The sequence below is a fragment of the Lissotriton helveticus genome, chromosome 7 (genome assembly GCF_964261635.1).
Source record: "Lissotriton helveticus chromosome 7, aLisHel1.1, whole genome shotgun sequence".
In the NCBI taxonomy this organism is placed as follows: domain Eukaryota; kingdom Metazoa; phylum Chordata; class Amphibia; order Caudata; family Salamandridae; genus Lissotriton; species Lissotriton helveticus.
Window position 1 is genome coordinate 1,761,522,358 of NC_136068.1, and position 18,510 is coordinate 1,761,540,867.

Here is an 18,510-nt window from a genome sequence, read left to right on the forward strand (position 1 = left end):
CAGTGCTTTCCAATGAAGCAGCCAAAACTACTACAGTTCAAATACCTTTTAGGGACTTTTCACTGTAGGGACATGTTTAACATTAAACTTTTAAATACCATGCATCTTACTTTATTGTCAGTAGGGGTGACTAATTCCTTTTTAAATGGCAGGCTTGGGCCTGCAAATGGGGCTATTTTGACAGGTCAAACAAACATGTTTGCATTGTCACTGCAGAGAGTGGCACAATTGGTGCTTCAGCTCACTAATGACATTTAACCTACAGGCCCCGGGTACACTTTGTACTGTATTCTCGGGATTTAAAGGTAAATTAGGTATGCCAAATGAAGGTGTGCAAATTTTATCATGTTGAAAGAGGAGCATAGATACTTTACAACTAGTTAGCAGGTTCTAACTGAGTTGCTACAGCCAATAAAACGGTCAAGACAAATATCTGGGAGTACACTATGTAGAAGAGGGCCTTTTCCAACACTCTCCTTCTCTCATCTGCCTCTCTTTCCCCTGCTGATCTCCCTCTGTCTCCTGTTCCCTACACCTCCATTGTGCATGCTGTAATTAACCTCCGGAAAAAGGAGAAAGTGACAGAATCACAGAGGTAGCCACAGGCCTTCGGAAACGGCACTTCAATGGTTCCAGACCCCCAGGGAATTGCCCTGTCCAGTCCTGCCTCATCATAGATAGGAATACAACACTTTTGCCACTCACACACAGCTTTAACCCCTCATATATTTTTCTTTACTTCATTAAATAGGCACTCCGAAAGCACTTTTCAAATTAAATGAAGTGGCTTTAGAGAGAAATTAGAAATAGCGAACCTGTTTGATGAAAACATGATACATCACTGTAGTTAAATCCAGTTCCAGTCTGAAAGTCTCCATTGCTGTGGAACCTCATAGACCAAGTTAAGACTTCCATAATTGTGATTATTAGTCGCAGTTTCTCCTAAAAATATATAAAATTTTAACGGTTTAAAGGCAGCTCTTCTACAACTCTTTTTGGGGAGCTGTTAGACCTCAGGATCCTATTATCATTATCTTATTTTTATTTTCATCAACTGCTGGCTTATGTGAACTAGAATATTTTCCCAACACCAGTAACCTGATAAACCACCAGTACAACATATTCTTCGGTGAAGAAGTTGAGGTTTTTAAAGATCATGCTACATCTTATTGTTTAGTATTACAAGACGTGTCAATCATATGTGATCAGAAGAAAAGGCCATTCATACTGAAGACTCTAACTGCAATAGATTGGCCACTTGGCTTTGGCCGGAGGTTGAGAACTCATGGGGCTTCCTCTCATTTTCTAAGTCATTATTTAGTGTTTCTTCAGCAAACGCTTTGCTGAACAAGGAATAGATGGATGCCTTGAACAGATCTCTAAATGTCTCTCCAATGAACAGGTACATGATTGGGGTGCAGCCAGCATTGATGCAGCACAGCACTATGGTGAAGAACATAACCAGATGGACAAGTAACTGGCTGACAGACTCTTGGTAGATGATCAAGCCACTATAGATATGGTAAGGCAACCAGCACACAAAGAAAGAGGTAACAGCAGTAGCAATCACCTTGAATGGTTTGTTGGTCTTGTGGTGGTACCCAGCCTTGAGCTTCACAGCTAATTTCAAATAGCATGCTATCATTATTGAGAACGGTAAAAGAAAACCCACCACAAGCCAAAGGATGAACAATGACAAATGGACTCTTCTCCTTAGGTCTTGTATCTCAGGAGTAATCCAATCATCAGAAAGGGCATAATCATTGAAGCAGGTTATTTTATTGTTGGCAGCGACAAAGGTTTTTCGGAATACCAAGTAGGGTAAATTTATTGCTAAGGCCAGTATCCAAACAGAAAAGCAAACTAACGAAGCTCTTTTGGTTGTCCTGTGAGATATGGTCCACAGTGGGACCACCACCAACAGACACCGGTCAACACTGATGACTGTGAGCAGCAATACAGATGCAAACATGCTGAAAGATACCACGAAGTTGACTAGCTTGCAGAGAGTTGTTCCAAAGATCCATTGGCAATCCATCAGCAAAAAGATAGCATGAAATGGAATGACCAAGGTGAAAAGCAGGTGAGCGAAGATGAGGTGCTGGAACCAAATGGTGTTTACCGTCTGCTTCATCTTCCAACCCAAAATCCACATATATAAGCTGTTTCCCAGAATCCCAATGGTGAATGTGATAAAAAGGAACACGGCTAACAGAATGGAGAGGACAGATAGGCATTCAGAAGTGGAGGGTACATTGCTGTCCGGCGATGTTTCAGTTGCCACAGTTGCCATGGAGGAGACTTTTGATGCAATGCTCTCACCAGGTGTCAAGGTCTCAGATTCCAGGAGAGTGGTCGCGGTGGATTCTTCAAAACCCGTAACATCACTATAAGGGGAGACTTCGGACAGAGAGGAAAATTGTCATCATTCTGTCGTCCATAATTCTGTTGGGAAGAAAAGTGCAAGAGACTGCAGTGAAACCAAACAACTTCCATATAGATTCTTTCTAAAGCTGGAAAATTAAACCGTTTTGTCAATAGTCTTTTCATTGTATTGTACGTGGTTTAAGCCTTATTTAAATGTTAGCCCCAAAGTGAAAAAGCATGTACAAATGAGACAATTCATAACTCAGTAGCACTTAGGTATCTCACACCTTAAATATAGTGCATATTTTTAGACTCACAGGCAAAGAATAATCACTAAACGCTCTGACCTCCAAACTGATATATCTGGTGAAATTTGGATCACAATGTCAGTCGGGTTCGCAACATTCTATTTTGGAAAATGCTAAATATTCAACATATGATTAAAAAGTAACTGAATACACAAACTATGAAAAGTCTTACTATAACAATTACAAACAAACTGTCAACCTGATTTAGAGAACGGAAACATACATTTTGCAGTGGAATCGGTGGACCATCTTCCATGCTTCCACCACCATATCTGCCAGGGCTAGGCGGATGACCAGTCATATTCGGGGCTAGGTGGATGACAGGTGTCCTGCTAGGAGAAACTTCTGCAGCTCCACCATGAGGTTTGCCAATGTAAGAGTATCTGGAATGACATGATGTTGAGCAGTCACCTCATCTGGGGAGGCTGATCCACCAATGTGGCTGGAGGTGTTGCCTCAGTGGAAGAATGTGACGTAAAGGGTGAAGGACAACCACTTACAGATAACTATACCTTCACTTACATGATTGGAGATATCTCCCAGCACATTAGGAAGACTTGATTCGAGAGCATTCACAAGGGATCCCTACTTAGGGGGGTCTATTTCCAGTGCACACATTTGCGGCTGAATTTCCACCCACAGAGGCGGACACTGGGGGGTTTTCCACCATAGAGTCTCTGCCCCAAAGCGTCTCCTTCCACAGCAGGTAGAGCTGCAAGGAGAAACCCATTGTTCCTTCAGCTGCATCAGATGGGAGAGGTCTCTTTTGCACTCTTGTGTAAACATAGTGATGCTGAGTGTTTGATGAGATATTTCTTGTTGCTCTCTGGTCTGTCTTATAGTGTGTCTCACTGCAGATTTAAAGGGGCCTGCAGGGTTCAGCCAGATCTCTAGTCACCACTAGGGTTACTGCCTTCTTTATGATACAAAATCTGAAATAAAGGCCCATCCACATTGAGAAGTAGCAATGATGCTTAAAGCACGCTTCTCAGACATGATCAGTGCTGGGAACAGAAAATAAAATAACTGCAAACCCCCGAAATAGGGCGGTGGCTTTAGCAGAAAGGGGCTGGATTTAAAAGCCTCACCTCTTGAAGGGAGTAAGTCACCGCTGTCTATGGTTTGTCAGTACATAAGCATTCTTTTCCCAATCTCTTCCCTCAAAGAAATTGATAACAAGGAGAAGTAGTGCAGGCTATTCTGGCTTCTGATCACAAACAGATCACATTTTAAAAGAGCCTAGGAGGTTAATGCACCTGCAGCAGAGATCATTATGCTACCTGCTGTTCACAAGCTTAATGGTCATAACATAGCTGAGATGGTTACTTTGACCCCAAAGGAGCAGATACATGTACACTTTTGGTCACAAGGTTGTTTTTAGTAACATGTTTAGGTTAATGCATTTGGTAGGGGGAAAAACGTATAACCTGCAAGTTCCCAATCCTGGTAAACATAGGTTAGGATTAAAGGGCCTGCTTTAATACTAGGGAACGTGCTTGAATAATTTCAGGTTTTCAATCTAATTTACGTTCCTCTGAAAATTGTTAAACTGGGTACCAGTACCTTAGGTAGTAATAAACTCCTATTGTAAAGTGCTAAATCAAATTTCATTTAGATTGTTCGCTATATAAATGTCATCATTAGCGTGATTACATATATAGATGCACAGAGATTACAGACATTTGGAGTTACAAAGAAGCTCACACCTTACATTCACATAGAGCTTCGGAAAGTAATCCCCTTTCATATCTCTTGGATTACTAGTGAAGTAATCCCCTTCCATATCTCTTGGATTACTTATGAACTGACATGGGCGGCGTATGTTTGCTTCCTCCTGATGGACTGCTGAGTCTGGAGGGAGGTCCGGTGCTGCTCAGATGGGTGTCCTTGGACCTTCAATGTCTGCACCCAGCCATGAATCACTTTAGACAATTGCAATTGCTGATTGTCCTTGAAGTGAGGCAATGGTAGCTGGGTCCACTAGTGAGGGCAAAAGAGCCTCAATTGCCCCAGTCTGACGTCTGGTTTCTGCTCATCCTGGCTCATCACCACTTACCACCCTGGTTTCGATATGAGGTCTCCAGTAATCCTGAGTTGCAGTAAGGGCACAAGTCGGGGTTCCACGCGGGTGGACAGGGTCCCCCCACTTCTTTCGCAGGGTGGATGCCGTCCACCCTGCCAAGAAGTTGGGCCCCACTATGATGCTGACTTTGTCCCGGTATCATTTCCAAACACCGGGACACATTCAGCAGAGCTTGCACGTTGTTGTCTGCTTTTGATCACAACAACGTGCAGGCGGGGACAGGGTTCTCTTATTTCTGACTCCTGATGGGATACTCGGCCATAACAAAGGCCGAGTCTCAGGGTCATCAAGCCTCCTTTTGTCGGAGTTTCCTGGCTGGCAGAAGTCAGGAGCCTCACACCTGTTGCAAATGCAGCGGAAGGGAAACAAAGGCTTGCACCTTGTTAGCATTCACACAACCTTAGGAGAGGCAGCTTTTCACTTAGTTCAGGCTCTGTTTAGGAGATTTGCATGCACTGTAATATGTCAGATGTGTTGATCCTTCCCAGTATTTGCACAAAATAAATTGCATTTATATACGCCTTTCACCCTTGAGGAGGCATTATAATAATGTAAATATCAGTATTTCTTTTAAAGCACTAGGGCTATAGAAAGCTTAACACTGACAAAAGGTAACATTGTTTTATATGTAGCGTACAAAAGGAGGGTTTGCAAGTATACTCAAAATGTGCTCAAATGTACTCATGATACACCTTCTAAACATATATGTGAGGGCTTAAGAGCTGATGTAACTTCTTGGGATGCCAATTCCTGTGATGTCACGCGCTGTGATGTCACGCGTCATGATGTCACAGACAGGGATGCCACGTGCTGCGATGCCACTTGCATACTGATTAACTAGGTTAGTCCCCCACTTCTTTTTTAGGTCTCGCTAGAGTCAGCTCGCGTGCGCTGATCTTGAAAGAAATTTAGTAGTCGGTTTTTGAAAAATGTTTATTTCATTTTGCGGCCGCGGTGCGTTACTTTTACGTCCGTGCAGCCAATGCTTGTTTGTTCCGGGGCCTTTATTAAATTAGTTCAACTAAATTAAATATAACTTCAAAAACATTTCAGGGCCTTTTGTTTCATTGAATACTTGGAACTCTCTGCACGGAACATCGCCCTTTTAACTAATCCCTTTCGCCGAACTGAGGAGAATGGCGGCATTGTGACTTCAGACAGTGCTTCGGGGGTCTCTACAGTACCAAATTGAGGTCAGCGCAAGACAATGCCCGACAAACAATGGCCATTCAAGCTTTCTTCACAACTCTATCAAACGTGTCTTTCTTTCTCTTGCCCGCTTTCTCTGGCGGCCAAGTCAGCAGACAATGGGAAATCCATGCAGCACCATATTTGCACAAGACAACGTCTATTCTTCTGCATTTGCCAGCTCCTGGCAGTGCTTAATTTGTGCGGGTGCTTGCCGGCACTTTATTATCAGGGCCGGGTCTACAACCATTTAGTGCACATAATTGATTTTTATAGGAATTATAGTAATTATGTGCCACAGAACGCTGCTCTACACCATAGGTGTTGCGCTGCTGTTACTGTATTATTACGTTCCTTAGTACTGTTTGCTGCACGACTCAGTCACCAGTTCAACATCTTCTCACTTACTCTGTATTTCAGTCAGTAATAACGATTGATCTGAATGTCTTCTGACTTCTTGATGTGTTAAATCAATGCAGCGGCTGTGGCTCACTGTTGCCGGCCCAGTGGGCGGGACACTGAGTTGGGCAGGGCTTTGGTGATGACGGTCTTCTGCGGGGGTTGGGGCTGTGCGTGGCAGCAGCAGCATGCGCAGATATTTATTTTAGATTAAAATGCCCGCGCATTTGCTGCTTTGCCACCACACGCCCCAGCATACCCGCACGGTCGCACCTCACCGCGTCATCGTGGACTTGGTTCTACAAGCGCCCACTCTCACGCTGTCTAGTGAGAGGAGACCGCGATCTGGACGACGTAACGTTGGTTACCTATTTAATACAACAGACAGGCAGCACAGCACCAGGTGAGGCACGGCCTGGTGGTAGGCCTAATCATCAGCAGTTAATAAATAAAGGTGCGCAGCACAGCCTAAGGAGCACGCACCAGTGTGGGCGAGGCAGGGCCTGATCAGTTAATTAAGCTGCGCAGCAGCCTGCCTTACACAGTACAGTAGTCCCGAGCCAAGTAAGTGAGAGTCCGACTGATTCATTTATTATTCGATTCGACTAATAATTATATGTTGATTGATTATGGCGTGGCCATGTGGTGATTATGATTATTCGATTATATATGTTGATGATTGATGATGGCGTAGCGTGGCCCGGTGGCCGCGGGCCCTTTACTTTCATGTTGCGGCTGGATTCAGATTTGGTTTTACAAGTCTGTGGGTGACCGACGGTGACCAAAGCTCAAGACCTAAGGCTGAGTGGTTGTTATCTATGATGCCAATTTAACTACGCCGCCTGCTTGTTGTGGACAACCTTGCACGCGAAGAGGGCGAGGCCCATCCTTGAGTTGCAACCCCTGGGCACGGGTGCTCCAACTCAGCAGAGTTTGGTGGACTTGCTTTCACTGGCCTCTGATGTCATCAGGGGGATGGCCTGTGGCCATGGCCGCCATGGGGATTGCAGCTTTCGGACCCCTAGGACACGGGGGAGGGGGTTGTGCGCGGCAAGCAGCGTGCGCATTTTTTCAGACTGCATTGCAAGCAATGCACGCGCATTCGCAGCTAGTGATTGCCTTTGGCAACCGACACCTAGGAATGAGCATAGTCTTACCCGGCCACACGAGTGGCCTCTCGCCCTCACCTCTCACCACCGAGTCACTTATGATCATACTGGCCATTCGATTCAAGTCAGATTGAAAAAACGTTCAGCAGCGTCTGTTTAGGACGGATTCACTAAGTGAAATGTAAGTGAAAGTAAGTCTGACTGTGCTGTGCAGTGCAGTGCAATACTACTGCAGTCAGTGTGTGTGCATGTCCCAGTGTCCGGTAACTTAAGTTTTAATTGAAACACACACACACACACACTGAATTCACTGTTGTTACTGTAAGTATACCGGCGGCCGTAGTCGCCATGTGATGCCAGTGCCACCATGATCATGCCGCCCATGGGTGGTGGGGTGCTGTGCAGACTGAAAGGACAGTGAAGGGCATATGAAGGTGTCAGCACTCGGCAGGCTCCAGTCATGTCACCATTATACTGTATGCATTCTAACTCGGTGACCTTGGTGAGGCTTGGACTTGTGACTGGGCCGGGTCACTGGGCCCAGTCACAAAGGTAAGCAGAGGGTTAACCCCCAGCACAGCCAGTATATTCTTGTTTTAAACGCACCTGCTGCCGAGTTCCTTCCTGACTGTCCTCCAGTAATATTCAGGCATACATTAAAATGTCAAGATAACTGGTGATTAATCGTCTTCCTAGAGAAAGACAGGAATTTTGTCTAGGGGAAGTTGTGACTGCTTGTAAGGTAGTACAGATGCCATATGGTTACTATACCTGCTGCAAATAATGTTTACCATGCTCTTCAAAAAGTGCATGTAATCATGTAAAGTAGGTCAGTGACAAGTATTACTACTTCTGTCAGAGAGATCCTTTTGTTACTTGCTGTTTGTAAGTTAAAATCCTGACATAGAACAGCAAGGTATTAACTAGGCCGTCATCAAAGAGCTGCATGCAAACTGCAACTTATATATTAGACAGCTATATTTTTTTTGCCCAATCTTTCATTAACCTAATCTTGCAAAAAGGGATCATTTTGGGTAGAAATCAGTTCTTACTGGAGAGAACCCCTAACAATGCTGTTATGTTTTAAATTCTGAATTTCCGCTTTTCCAGACTTGAAACTCTTAAACTATATGGTCTACAATGCAGCCATAGATGACATCTGACTCCTATACCTTGTAGTCCTAACTGATGTAACATTCCCTATATGCTGATTTACACACTATGAGCCATATGTATCAAGCTAATTAGCATTCGCAAAGGCCGAAATTCGCCGAATTTCGGCCTTTGCGAATGCTAATTTGCTAAATGGTATGTATGTAACATTTTTGCTACAAAATAAGGAATCGCAAAATTTGCTACTCCTTATTTTGCGATTGCACTTAAGGAATCGCAAATTTTGCGATTCCTTAAATGCAATGTATCAAAGAAAAAATATTTTAAAAATGGCCATAAGGATTCGCAAATTACCACCAACTTCTAGTTGGTGGTAAGTTGCGAATTCTTTAATAAAAGCTATTTTCAAAAAAAACAAAGGTGCCATATGATGCTCATACATGCCCTTAGGGCATGTATGTGCGCCATATGCCCCCACATGTCATTTTCAGGGGTGCAGCAGGGTGTTCTTGAGACACCCCTGCACCCTTCAAAATATTCCTAATTTGTGATTAGCAAATTGCTAATCGCAAATTTCCCCTTCATTCCTATGGGCCTCCTGGCCCATAGAAATGAATGGGTAATTTGCGATTAGCAATTTGCTAATCGCAAATTAGGAATGTTAAGGAATCGCTATAAAAATGCGATTTTTTACATACATACCGTTTTGCGAATTCTAAATAGCGATTCCTTAAAAATCGCTATTTAGAATTCGCAAAATGGAACTGTGATACATTGGCCCATAGGATTGTATCTGTGCAATGTGTGTATGAGCAAAGTGCCCTGACACATCTTACACTGGTGTGAGAGGCGCTATAAAAATAAATGAATGTCAGAGACAGTGGTTATGTTATGGAGACTTGAAGGGCAGTGTTAAAGGATGGTACTGAGGGAATGCGTGTGCGTGCCAGTTGCCGATGTGGGTGGAGATAATATAGTAAGTGGGTGGAGCCCGTGGAAAGTGGTTGGAGCCAGAGAAAATTGGGCGTGGCCTCCGACAAACATTTGAGCACCTGCACTTCATATTTTACAAATTAAGCACTGCCTGGCAGAGAATGAACTCCGGACAGATTTTCCCACCATTACAACGTGTTAACTAGTTGAGATAATCATAATAAACAGTAAACACGGAAATAGCAGGCACTTGGGTGATAGCTGCAAAGTGACTCCAGTGTTTTCTGAGCCTACAGTAGAGTAGGCCTCTAGGCTGAGACGGCGAGTGCTTCGCCCAGTGACAGATGAGGCGTATTGCCTGACAGATCGCAAAAAGATTAAAATTTTTGTTTAATCGATCTAAATGATAAACTAGACGTTGTGATGCAATTTAATTGTCTCACGGCCCAGCAGTGATATTATTAAACATAGTCTGAGAGTAACAAAGGCCGGACTGCACAACACGCACCAACTAGTCTGGTTTAGGATGTTAGCGCCGCGTTATCAACAAATAAATAATTTGCTGGAAATGTTTAGTAAGATAATGTAGATGTTTTGTGAAGAGAGGAATGCCAGAAATGTATTTCCCATCTGCAGATGTTTCTTCTGGAAGAAAGGGGTGGGTGGATTTTGCAAGCTATTGTGAGGGCCTTCTGATCAAGGGTTTTATTTTGAATCATAGAGCGGCATACCGCAACTTTGACATCATGGTTTATTTTTTGTTTCAGGCTAGGAGTAGCTTGTAGCCATTTCAGACCATCCATAGCATGTGAAATAAAACCAAGGAACTTTGCGCAATAGCATAACAGACACGACCATTTCTTAAAAAATAAAAATACATACTGCAAACCCCTCCCCCCCGCCCCCCGCCCTCCTCTCCGAGCCGACTTTGTAACCATAGAGAGGTCTGTCTTCTTGAATTAGAACATATTGATGTGAAGATGTAGAGGTACACAGGCCCCATGCATTAACAACGCTCATCGTTAGCTTTTCCGTACAAGGAATGAAGAAGTAGGAAACAAGGCGAATTCTATATCTGAAATCAGTATTTTGTTGGCCCTGAATGTGCTGGTGACTAATTTAACTCGTCGTCTTAAGTTAGGGTATGCCAGTTGATGGATATGCCAGTTAATCACCACCATTAATTCAGATGTTAAAGTCAGTAGGCATCATGTTTTATAATCTACTTTTCAATACCATATCTGACAAACCAGCATCTTCAACATATTGCTGTAATTCTTGCTCATATGAAATGTTAGAGAATGTTATTAGCTCAACAGGGGGAAAACTACAGATCTCGTTGAATAGCAATGGGCAGAGTATTTTAGAAGAATGCCGAAATACCTGCTGTAAGAACGAGCATGAAAAATTCCAAAGCCGGGCTAAGAATGAGGAAAAAGCATTGACTGCCCAGTGTGCATAGGAGTTGGGGATACCAGATTTTCCGAACTATAAACCCGGATGGGCACAGAATGGAAACAAGCATTGGCATAGCCAATAGGTCTCGCCTTTGGGACCTTATAAGTGATTAGCCATGCAACAGTTGAGATTATCCGGGGTATTTGGCACCAGACCTAAGAATTCCCCTGGTAGCTCGTCATGTCTAAGGGGACCCTCAGGTACCTACATCTTGTACCTAGTAACCCTACCCTCCTGGGCAGGTCACAAGTCCTAAAAACACAAGTGGGGGGACGCTGACATCACGACAGGAAGTGACGTCAGGAAAGGTGGCTTGCACCATCAGACTCATTGCCTCCCCCTCGCTTACCCCTTCAATGGGATTGCATCAGAGAAGCCAGCGCGTGAACAGCTTTCTGAATGAGCTCCAATCTTGCCCCAGAGAGTCCAAAGAGTGAATGTGTGGCTCCATTTGTTCCAGTTATTGAGCTTCCTGTAAAATAAGTGGGGGGACGCCATCCACCCGCGTGGTACCTCGACTCAAGCCGTGCTCCTGGGTACGCAATTTCCCCAAGATGCGTAACTACGAGATGGAGGGGCTGTTACTGGGCCTACAGCACGGGTCCAGCATAAGAACAGCACTAAACCGAACCCCCGATCCGAGGGTCTATTCCTCGTATGGCAGTTCAGTGGGTTCGCGTTTTACTGTAGAGCTTCAGGTATCACTTTATGCCCCAGAGTTGCAGGCCTGGTCACGCTGAACACTGAGTTAGGGTGCTAGCTAGAGACATCTACATGTGACCCACTACTGCAGAGCTTCGTAGGGCTCACTCAAGGGTTCATTTTACTGAGCGCGATAACGCATAATCCATTGAGTTGGACAGCATTTGGTACCACACAAATTTCAGTTTGTACTGTGCTCTATATAAATAGTCATTATCGGTGTAAACATGTTTACACCGTGCGTGGATGTGTATTTTACGCTGAGGAGACGACCTTTCCCTGTCCCGCCTGAAGACGGGGTGAAGCCTACTGCAGCCATTTGAATGGGATTATTATTTCTATCACATCGCGTGCTTCACTGCTGGTGAATTACCTGTTCTGACTCAAGAACAGTGATCACTTTCAAATGTCTGCATCTCTCTCAGCCCCGTGGCGCCGGACACTGCCGACAGCGCGCCAGCCCACTCTTAATCACCGCTGCCGTGTACCCCACTGGTGGTTCACACACCTGCTCTCACTAAAGATCCTTCATTTCACCCACAGCGTACTTCTGACAAGATATTATGGATTTCCTTTTGAATCTGGAGCTCAGAAGAGAACTGGAGACATTTGTATGTTGCTTATATAATTTCTTCTTTTAAAGGTCGCAGCTCCTCTGTCTCGACTGAGGGATCGTGGCCGGACCCACCCCTAACTCGCAGTCCCCAGTCCCGACCAGTGCTTCTTGGGGGTGCCAAAATTACTTTGGTGGTTCCACTCCAGAATCTTGCCCTCCCCAGGTCAGTCCTGAGCTGCGGGTCTGTACTTTTGGGCTTACCCTAAACCCAGTGGCGCTCATCCGCTTCAGACAGCTCTGCTCACCCTCCCTACACTTGGAGAGTCAAGGGTGAGACTGGAGTAGTGTCATTACCCAGCTGTAGTGCAGCAGCTCGAGGTACTGGAAAAGCAGTAGGAAATAATTACTCTACCCTCTAGAGACACTGCCCAGGAACCACTCACTGTCCTTTCTGTTTCAGACTAACTTGCGTTCCTGGTGATGTGCACGGTTTGACGCCCATTGCCCCTGCCTCCCTCGCCTCACGGTGTCTGATGGTTGACCTTACCTTGGGCTCTGGATCTGGGCTTGATTCCAGCTTTGGAGACACAGCTGTGCCTGGCTGAAGTCCTGTCCGCCAGGGCTTCGCTTCTTGTCCTGGTCTGAACGTCACGGCCCGAGGATGCCAGGACCACAGGTTCTGTTTCACGCCTCCCCACTCACTGCACCGTGCAGAAAAGGGAAGTGACGCGCCGGAAGAGTAGCCACTGATTGATCCATCCGCCAAGGCAGTGGGAGGCCGAGCCGTCGTGTCTCTATGTTTTGATGCAAGTCTGTCCTAATCTCAACCCAAAATTAATGTATTTCGGTGCTGGGGAGGGTGGGCAGAGCTGGCGGTTCAGGGACGGAGAATCCACCGCTTTCTGGTAGGAAGGAGGATGAGTACATTATGACATATGGTGGTGGGGGCAGTGTTTTATGTAAACAGACAGACACTGCTCACTTGCAGGCTACAAGTCCTCTTTCTTGCAAGTATTTCCACAAACTTGGTGGATTTTTATTTAGAGTACACAATTTATGCACTGTCAAAGCCAATAGGTCCAACATTAAAATCCAGTGAAGCTTCTTTGATTGTTGAATCTCTGTGTGGAGTGGTGTGGAGTGAGAGGCTACAATAACAAATGAATCAATGTGTGGAGCAAGGGACGCGTGAGTGCCAGGGTGAGCGGCAAAGTGCATGCAAGGGGGGTGACTGAGGTGGGAGTCCTCACAATATCAAAATATCAACCAGCGACAATACGGAGTCCACAGTCAAAATAAGCGCAGGTGACATTAAGAGTTATAAGTCTGTACTTCTCTGATATGTATCTACCTGGAAGAGTCAATGTGGTTGTCACAATATTCCTGTAGGTCTATATTGGAACATACAAACTTGACAGAGGGCCTGATTTATATATTTGTGGGAAACCCACTGTCCCTCCACGGTGGAGTATAGAAGTGCCTCACCAAGCTAATGGTATCCCGCCCACGGTGGGCTTGCTGCACCACCGTCTACATCAACAGACTGTTTCCCGTCGCGGAAGCGGCACACCTCCGTCGACGAGGCAGACTCCTCTGCTGGCTAACAGTACTCCTGACAGTGACAACACTACCCTGTACTTTTTTAATTATATACTCAGGTTCATATGGATACAGGGCAACCCCATTATACTTAATGGCTAAGCAGTACTCCATTGCTGTCAAATCGGCAGGCTTGCACCAAGGCTATTTGGATGTCCCCATTGTGCTGGAGTTGTCCAAGTGGCTGTTTGCTGATCCAGTGAGCCCCTTGTGGAATGGAGTGCCGCTCGCAAGCCGTTGGAAGGACTGGACGCTGCCCTTTGATCCCCTCAGCCTTGGGAGCAGTGTGAACTTTGTGCAAGCGGGTTGCGGAGTGTGAGGACGGGCGTGGGACTGCAAGGCCCAGCATTCTGAGCGGCTTGTCATTCGCCTCTTCCCGCCACGCCTCCTCCTACGTAGATCCACCCACATCCGCGTTTCGCGGGTCGCGCGCGGGAGAAGCATGGGCGAAGCCGGGGCCAAGGGCGGGCCCGTTTAAGCCCGTTAAAGACCGTTTAAGACCAGACCGGGGCAAACCCTCTTGGTTAGTGGCTAGCCCAGTGGGAGGATTATTACGCACTTCATCTGACCTGGTTGGGAATCCTGTAAAGAATAAGGACAATGACTTCTAGGGAAATGAGAAGCAAAGCCACGGCATCAACTTCCATGGTTGCAGGTACTTTGGACAGTTTCCTCAACAGAGCCAACTCAGTGGTGAATAATGAATTATCTGTTTCAGAAACACGGATCTGGCAGGGGATTGAAAGCGCTAGACGATCATCTTTGGGTTTAATTGCGAACGCTAAAACCCCTGAAAAGGCTGATGCGTCTCACATAGCTCTTTTGGACAGTATTGATCAAACGATTGAATCTGTCTTGCAAGAGCTAAGGTCTACCTCATCACCACATAGAGATCCGATCCAGACTATACCTGAGGTTGTATCAGCTTTAACATCAGAGGCAGTTTTGGGGAGGGGTCCTCTGGGGGGGGGGGCGCTTACCCAAGCTTTCACTGATGCCCAGAAGAACTTGTTAGATCCCCTGATGGCCAGGCTTGACCGTATTGATCTTAGGTTACAAGCAATAGAAATGGTCACCGGGGGCATCGAGAATCACTTGAAAAGTGTGGGTAGCACTCAAAGAGTGTCTCCGAAGAATGGGGGTGCTGCCCTTTTAACTAACCCACCTAGTCTGCCAACTGCTAAGAAACCTAACCCTCCTACTCTAGTAACCGCACTTCCACCCAATCCACCAATCCCCATTTTGGTACCTTCCCCTGTGCAACCAGTCCCTTAACACAGAGCTCTAAGTCTGTAGTTACAAAGAATTTAGCTAGGACGACAAGGACCCCTATTGAGACTGGTGACCGCCCTGCTTATGATTCCAGTAGTATAAGTCGGAAAATTGTCGTTAATTTACCCCCAGAGGCAGCACCCCATGTAGTAATCCTAAGTGGTGTCCCTGAGCTTACCAATTCTGCAATAGAAACTTTTGATTCCCTAAAAAATAAGTGATCAGTTGGTTGAACATCTATAGGCCCCTTCCCCCCAACATGAGAAGTGATCTGCTGATGGTTCGGAGGGTTGCATGGGTGGGATACACCATGAAGAAAATCAAGGGTGATTGTATCCTGGTAAACTTTAGGAACCCACTGATTGTCTCTCACATCTGCAATTGGCTGGGTAGTTCGGGTAACACAACTATTCAACCATTGCCATTGTCTTTTTTTTATCCACCTCCAAACACCCGATTGTATCCAGGGATTGATGAAGGATGAATAAGGGTGGGAACTAGTTCTCAAGGCAGAAGGCAAAGGCCTATCCGATATGATGCATCTATCCCTGGTGATTATTCATACACCAATAGGTATAGCTGCCTTGAGCAGGTAGACTGACTACAGCGGGATGCAGGCTTTGGGGGAAGAGTTAGGGGGGTGGATCACATAAACATCTGCAATAATCAGGATATAGGTATGGGTACCTCTGCACAGCTGGGGATAGCGGTGGACATCCCTGACAGTCGGCCTTCCTCCCCAGAATACCTACTTCCTGGCCTGGCGAGTACTGACAATGAAGAACCCTTAATGCATCCTCCCTGCAGTCCCTCCAGCTCATCTGTATTAAAAATCCTTTCCTGGAATGTAGCGGGCCTTTGTAACAAACTGGCCTTCCCTGAGTGGGGATCATTTATAGACCTGAATGACATCTGTCTCTTCCAAGAAACATGGGCGCGGGAGGAGCAATTCCGTCTGGGATTTGCCTCATTCTCGCAAGGTGGGGGGGGAAAGGTAGACCATCGGGGGGCCTAACAATTTGGATAGCAACCCATTTGGGTTGCAGTGCTAGGATTATGGACACAGCATCAGAGGATGTGCAATGTGTGATTCTAGAGTGGCAGAATGGCTCCAGACTCGCATTGGTCAATATCTATTCTAGACCTGAAGCCATCGAAAAGCTATCCTCCTTCCTAAGTAAGATTCCTGAGGGAGCCACGCTTGTGGTGGGGGGAGACCTCAAATCCCATTTTGAACCACTTGAGGGTTTGTTGGACGGCGTAAATCAGGAGGAGGAGGATGTTTGGAAAATACCACAAGTGGTAGGCCATTCGGCAAGGTCATGGGCTCCTCTGGCCGTTCAAATTACGTCCCTGACGCTGACCCATTCTATCAGGGCATGTAATGGCCGTACAAAGTCGGACAACCCGCCTATGTGCACTTTTAACAAACCAGGGAGGGAGGCACGACTTGATTATATTTTTGTTGAGTGTAGTGCCTGGCATATGGTACTAGATTTTAGGGTTGTATCCAGGGGGGAGAGCGACCATAACCCCTTGATCCTGGACTTTTTCTTGCCCGGTATTCATAAGGACAGCTCATCGTTACAGCCCGGAACACCCAATAGGGCCATCTTGTCAAGTAATAGACGCAGGGTAAGATGGGACAAGCTGGTCACTAACCCAGATGGAGTAGGTGAACTGTATGCTTGGGTTATACCAGTACTAGTAGCCGTACTTGCTCTTATCGAACAGCATCCAACGCATGTATTTTATCAAAGGCTGGGAGAACTTAATACGGAATTAGTTAATAGCCTATCAGATATTTTAAATCCCCCAGGTCCTAGTGGGAGAACGGTTGGAATGAAGCCACGCTGGTATAACAGGGCCTGCAGACAGGCGAAATGAGAACTCCTTGACGCTCTGAAACAGAATAACAACAGGGAGCTTGTAAAGCGCAGGAGGCTAGTTTATCGGCAGCTAACCCATCATGCTAAGATGGAGTGGGGGAACGAAAATTGGGCAACGTTAACATCAGCTTTAGCGGTCAAAGATGCACGGAAGTTTTGGCAGATTGGAGCACTGGCTAAGTTGAACCAGAGTTGGCAGTAGTGCCGAACATTGCAGCGCAGGTATGGGAAGAACATTTTAGCACCCTGTACAAGGAGGACAATTCCCTTATGGAGTTCCCCCCAGGTGACACATTGAAAAGCCCTGTCCTTGGCTCACCCGAGATTAAGTTCACTGTAGGTGAGGTTCAGGCTGCTGTATCTAAGCTCCCTCTGGGCAAAGCCCCAGGGTTGGAACAGGTTCCGGGTGATCTTTTTAAACATGAACCCGGGATCTGGGCTCCCTATCTATTAACAATTTTTAATGCAATTCTTGGGGGTATGGCGGTCCCAAGTACTTGGCTGGGAGCAGAGTTAGTCCCTATCTTCAAAAAGGGATCGTCTCTGCTCCCAGCCAACAACAGGCCAATCAGCCTAATAGACGTATCTCAGAAACTTTTCCCAAGGCTGACTTAAGACCGCCTCTTGGACTGGATGGAGGACTGTGAAATTTTAAGTCTGTACCAGGCGGGCTTTAGAAAGAACGTATCCACCACAGGCCAGATTTTCAGATTAACTATGTTTTTCTGGAAAACGGTTAAGGTAGAGGGCGGTTCATTTAATACTGTTTTCGTAGACCTCCGTGCGGCCTTCGATTTGGTCCCACGCAGGAAACTGTGGAGCGGTCTTGGGGATTTGGGTATCCCTGTCCCCCTTCTCAATATCATAATCCGACTCCACACTCAGAATTTCGCAAGGGTCAGGTGTGGGAGAGAAGCTAACTTGTCATCCAGCTTCCCCGTTGGCAGGGGGGTAAGGCAGGATTGCGTTTTAGCGCCTACCCTGTTTTGCCTCTACGTCAACCAAGTTTTCCCCCATCTGAATGCGGTCACCAACAGAGATGCCACAAGGCTCGCTGGGTCAGGGATCTCTGCGATTATGTTCGCAGATGATACCCTGCTACTCTCTAAGACTCCGATGGGTATACAGCGAGTCTTGGACGGCTTTGTCATCTTCTGCCACGATCGAGGGCTGGAAATAAATACATCTAAAACGAAATTCATGATTTTCAATCCTCCGAAAACATCACGCCCTAACCCTGAGATAGGTGGTGCCCGGCTTGAAAGAGTGCAGACGTTTGAGTATCTGGGTCTTACTCTTAATGAAAATATGACCTGGACTCAACACCAGATTAAATCCCAATTAAAGCTTTCCCAAAAGGCTGGGGGCATTCTAAAACTATTAAACAAATCCATGCAAAAACCTATTGGCCCTCCTCTTGAAATGTATAAAATGCAGGCACGCGGGGCGGTTATTTATGGAGGCGAATTGTGGGGCAACAGTTGTGTCCATGCAATTACCGTCACGGAAAATAAGTTCCTTAGGCAGTTGGTAT

At 46.0% G+C, this 18,510-nt stretch overlaps 1 protein-coding gene across 1 annotated transcript; it reads right to left on the minus strand.

Annotated features, from left to right (window-relative positions):
* Positions 1-1,042: 1,042 nt before the first annotated feature.
* On the minus strand, positions 1,043-2,418 carry LOC144767679 (putative G-protein coupled receptor 33). Its single transcript, XM_078651072.1, has one exon. It carries the CDS (start codon positions 2,291-2,293, stop codon positions 1,223-1,225), a length of 1,071 nt encoding a protein of 356 aa, XP_078507198.1. The 5' UTR covers positions 2,294-2,418; the 3' UTR covers positions 1,043-1,222.
* Between the last annotated feature and the right edge of the window lie 16,092 nt (positions 2,419-18,510).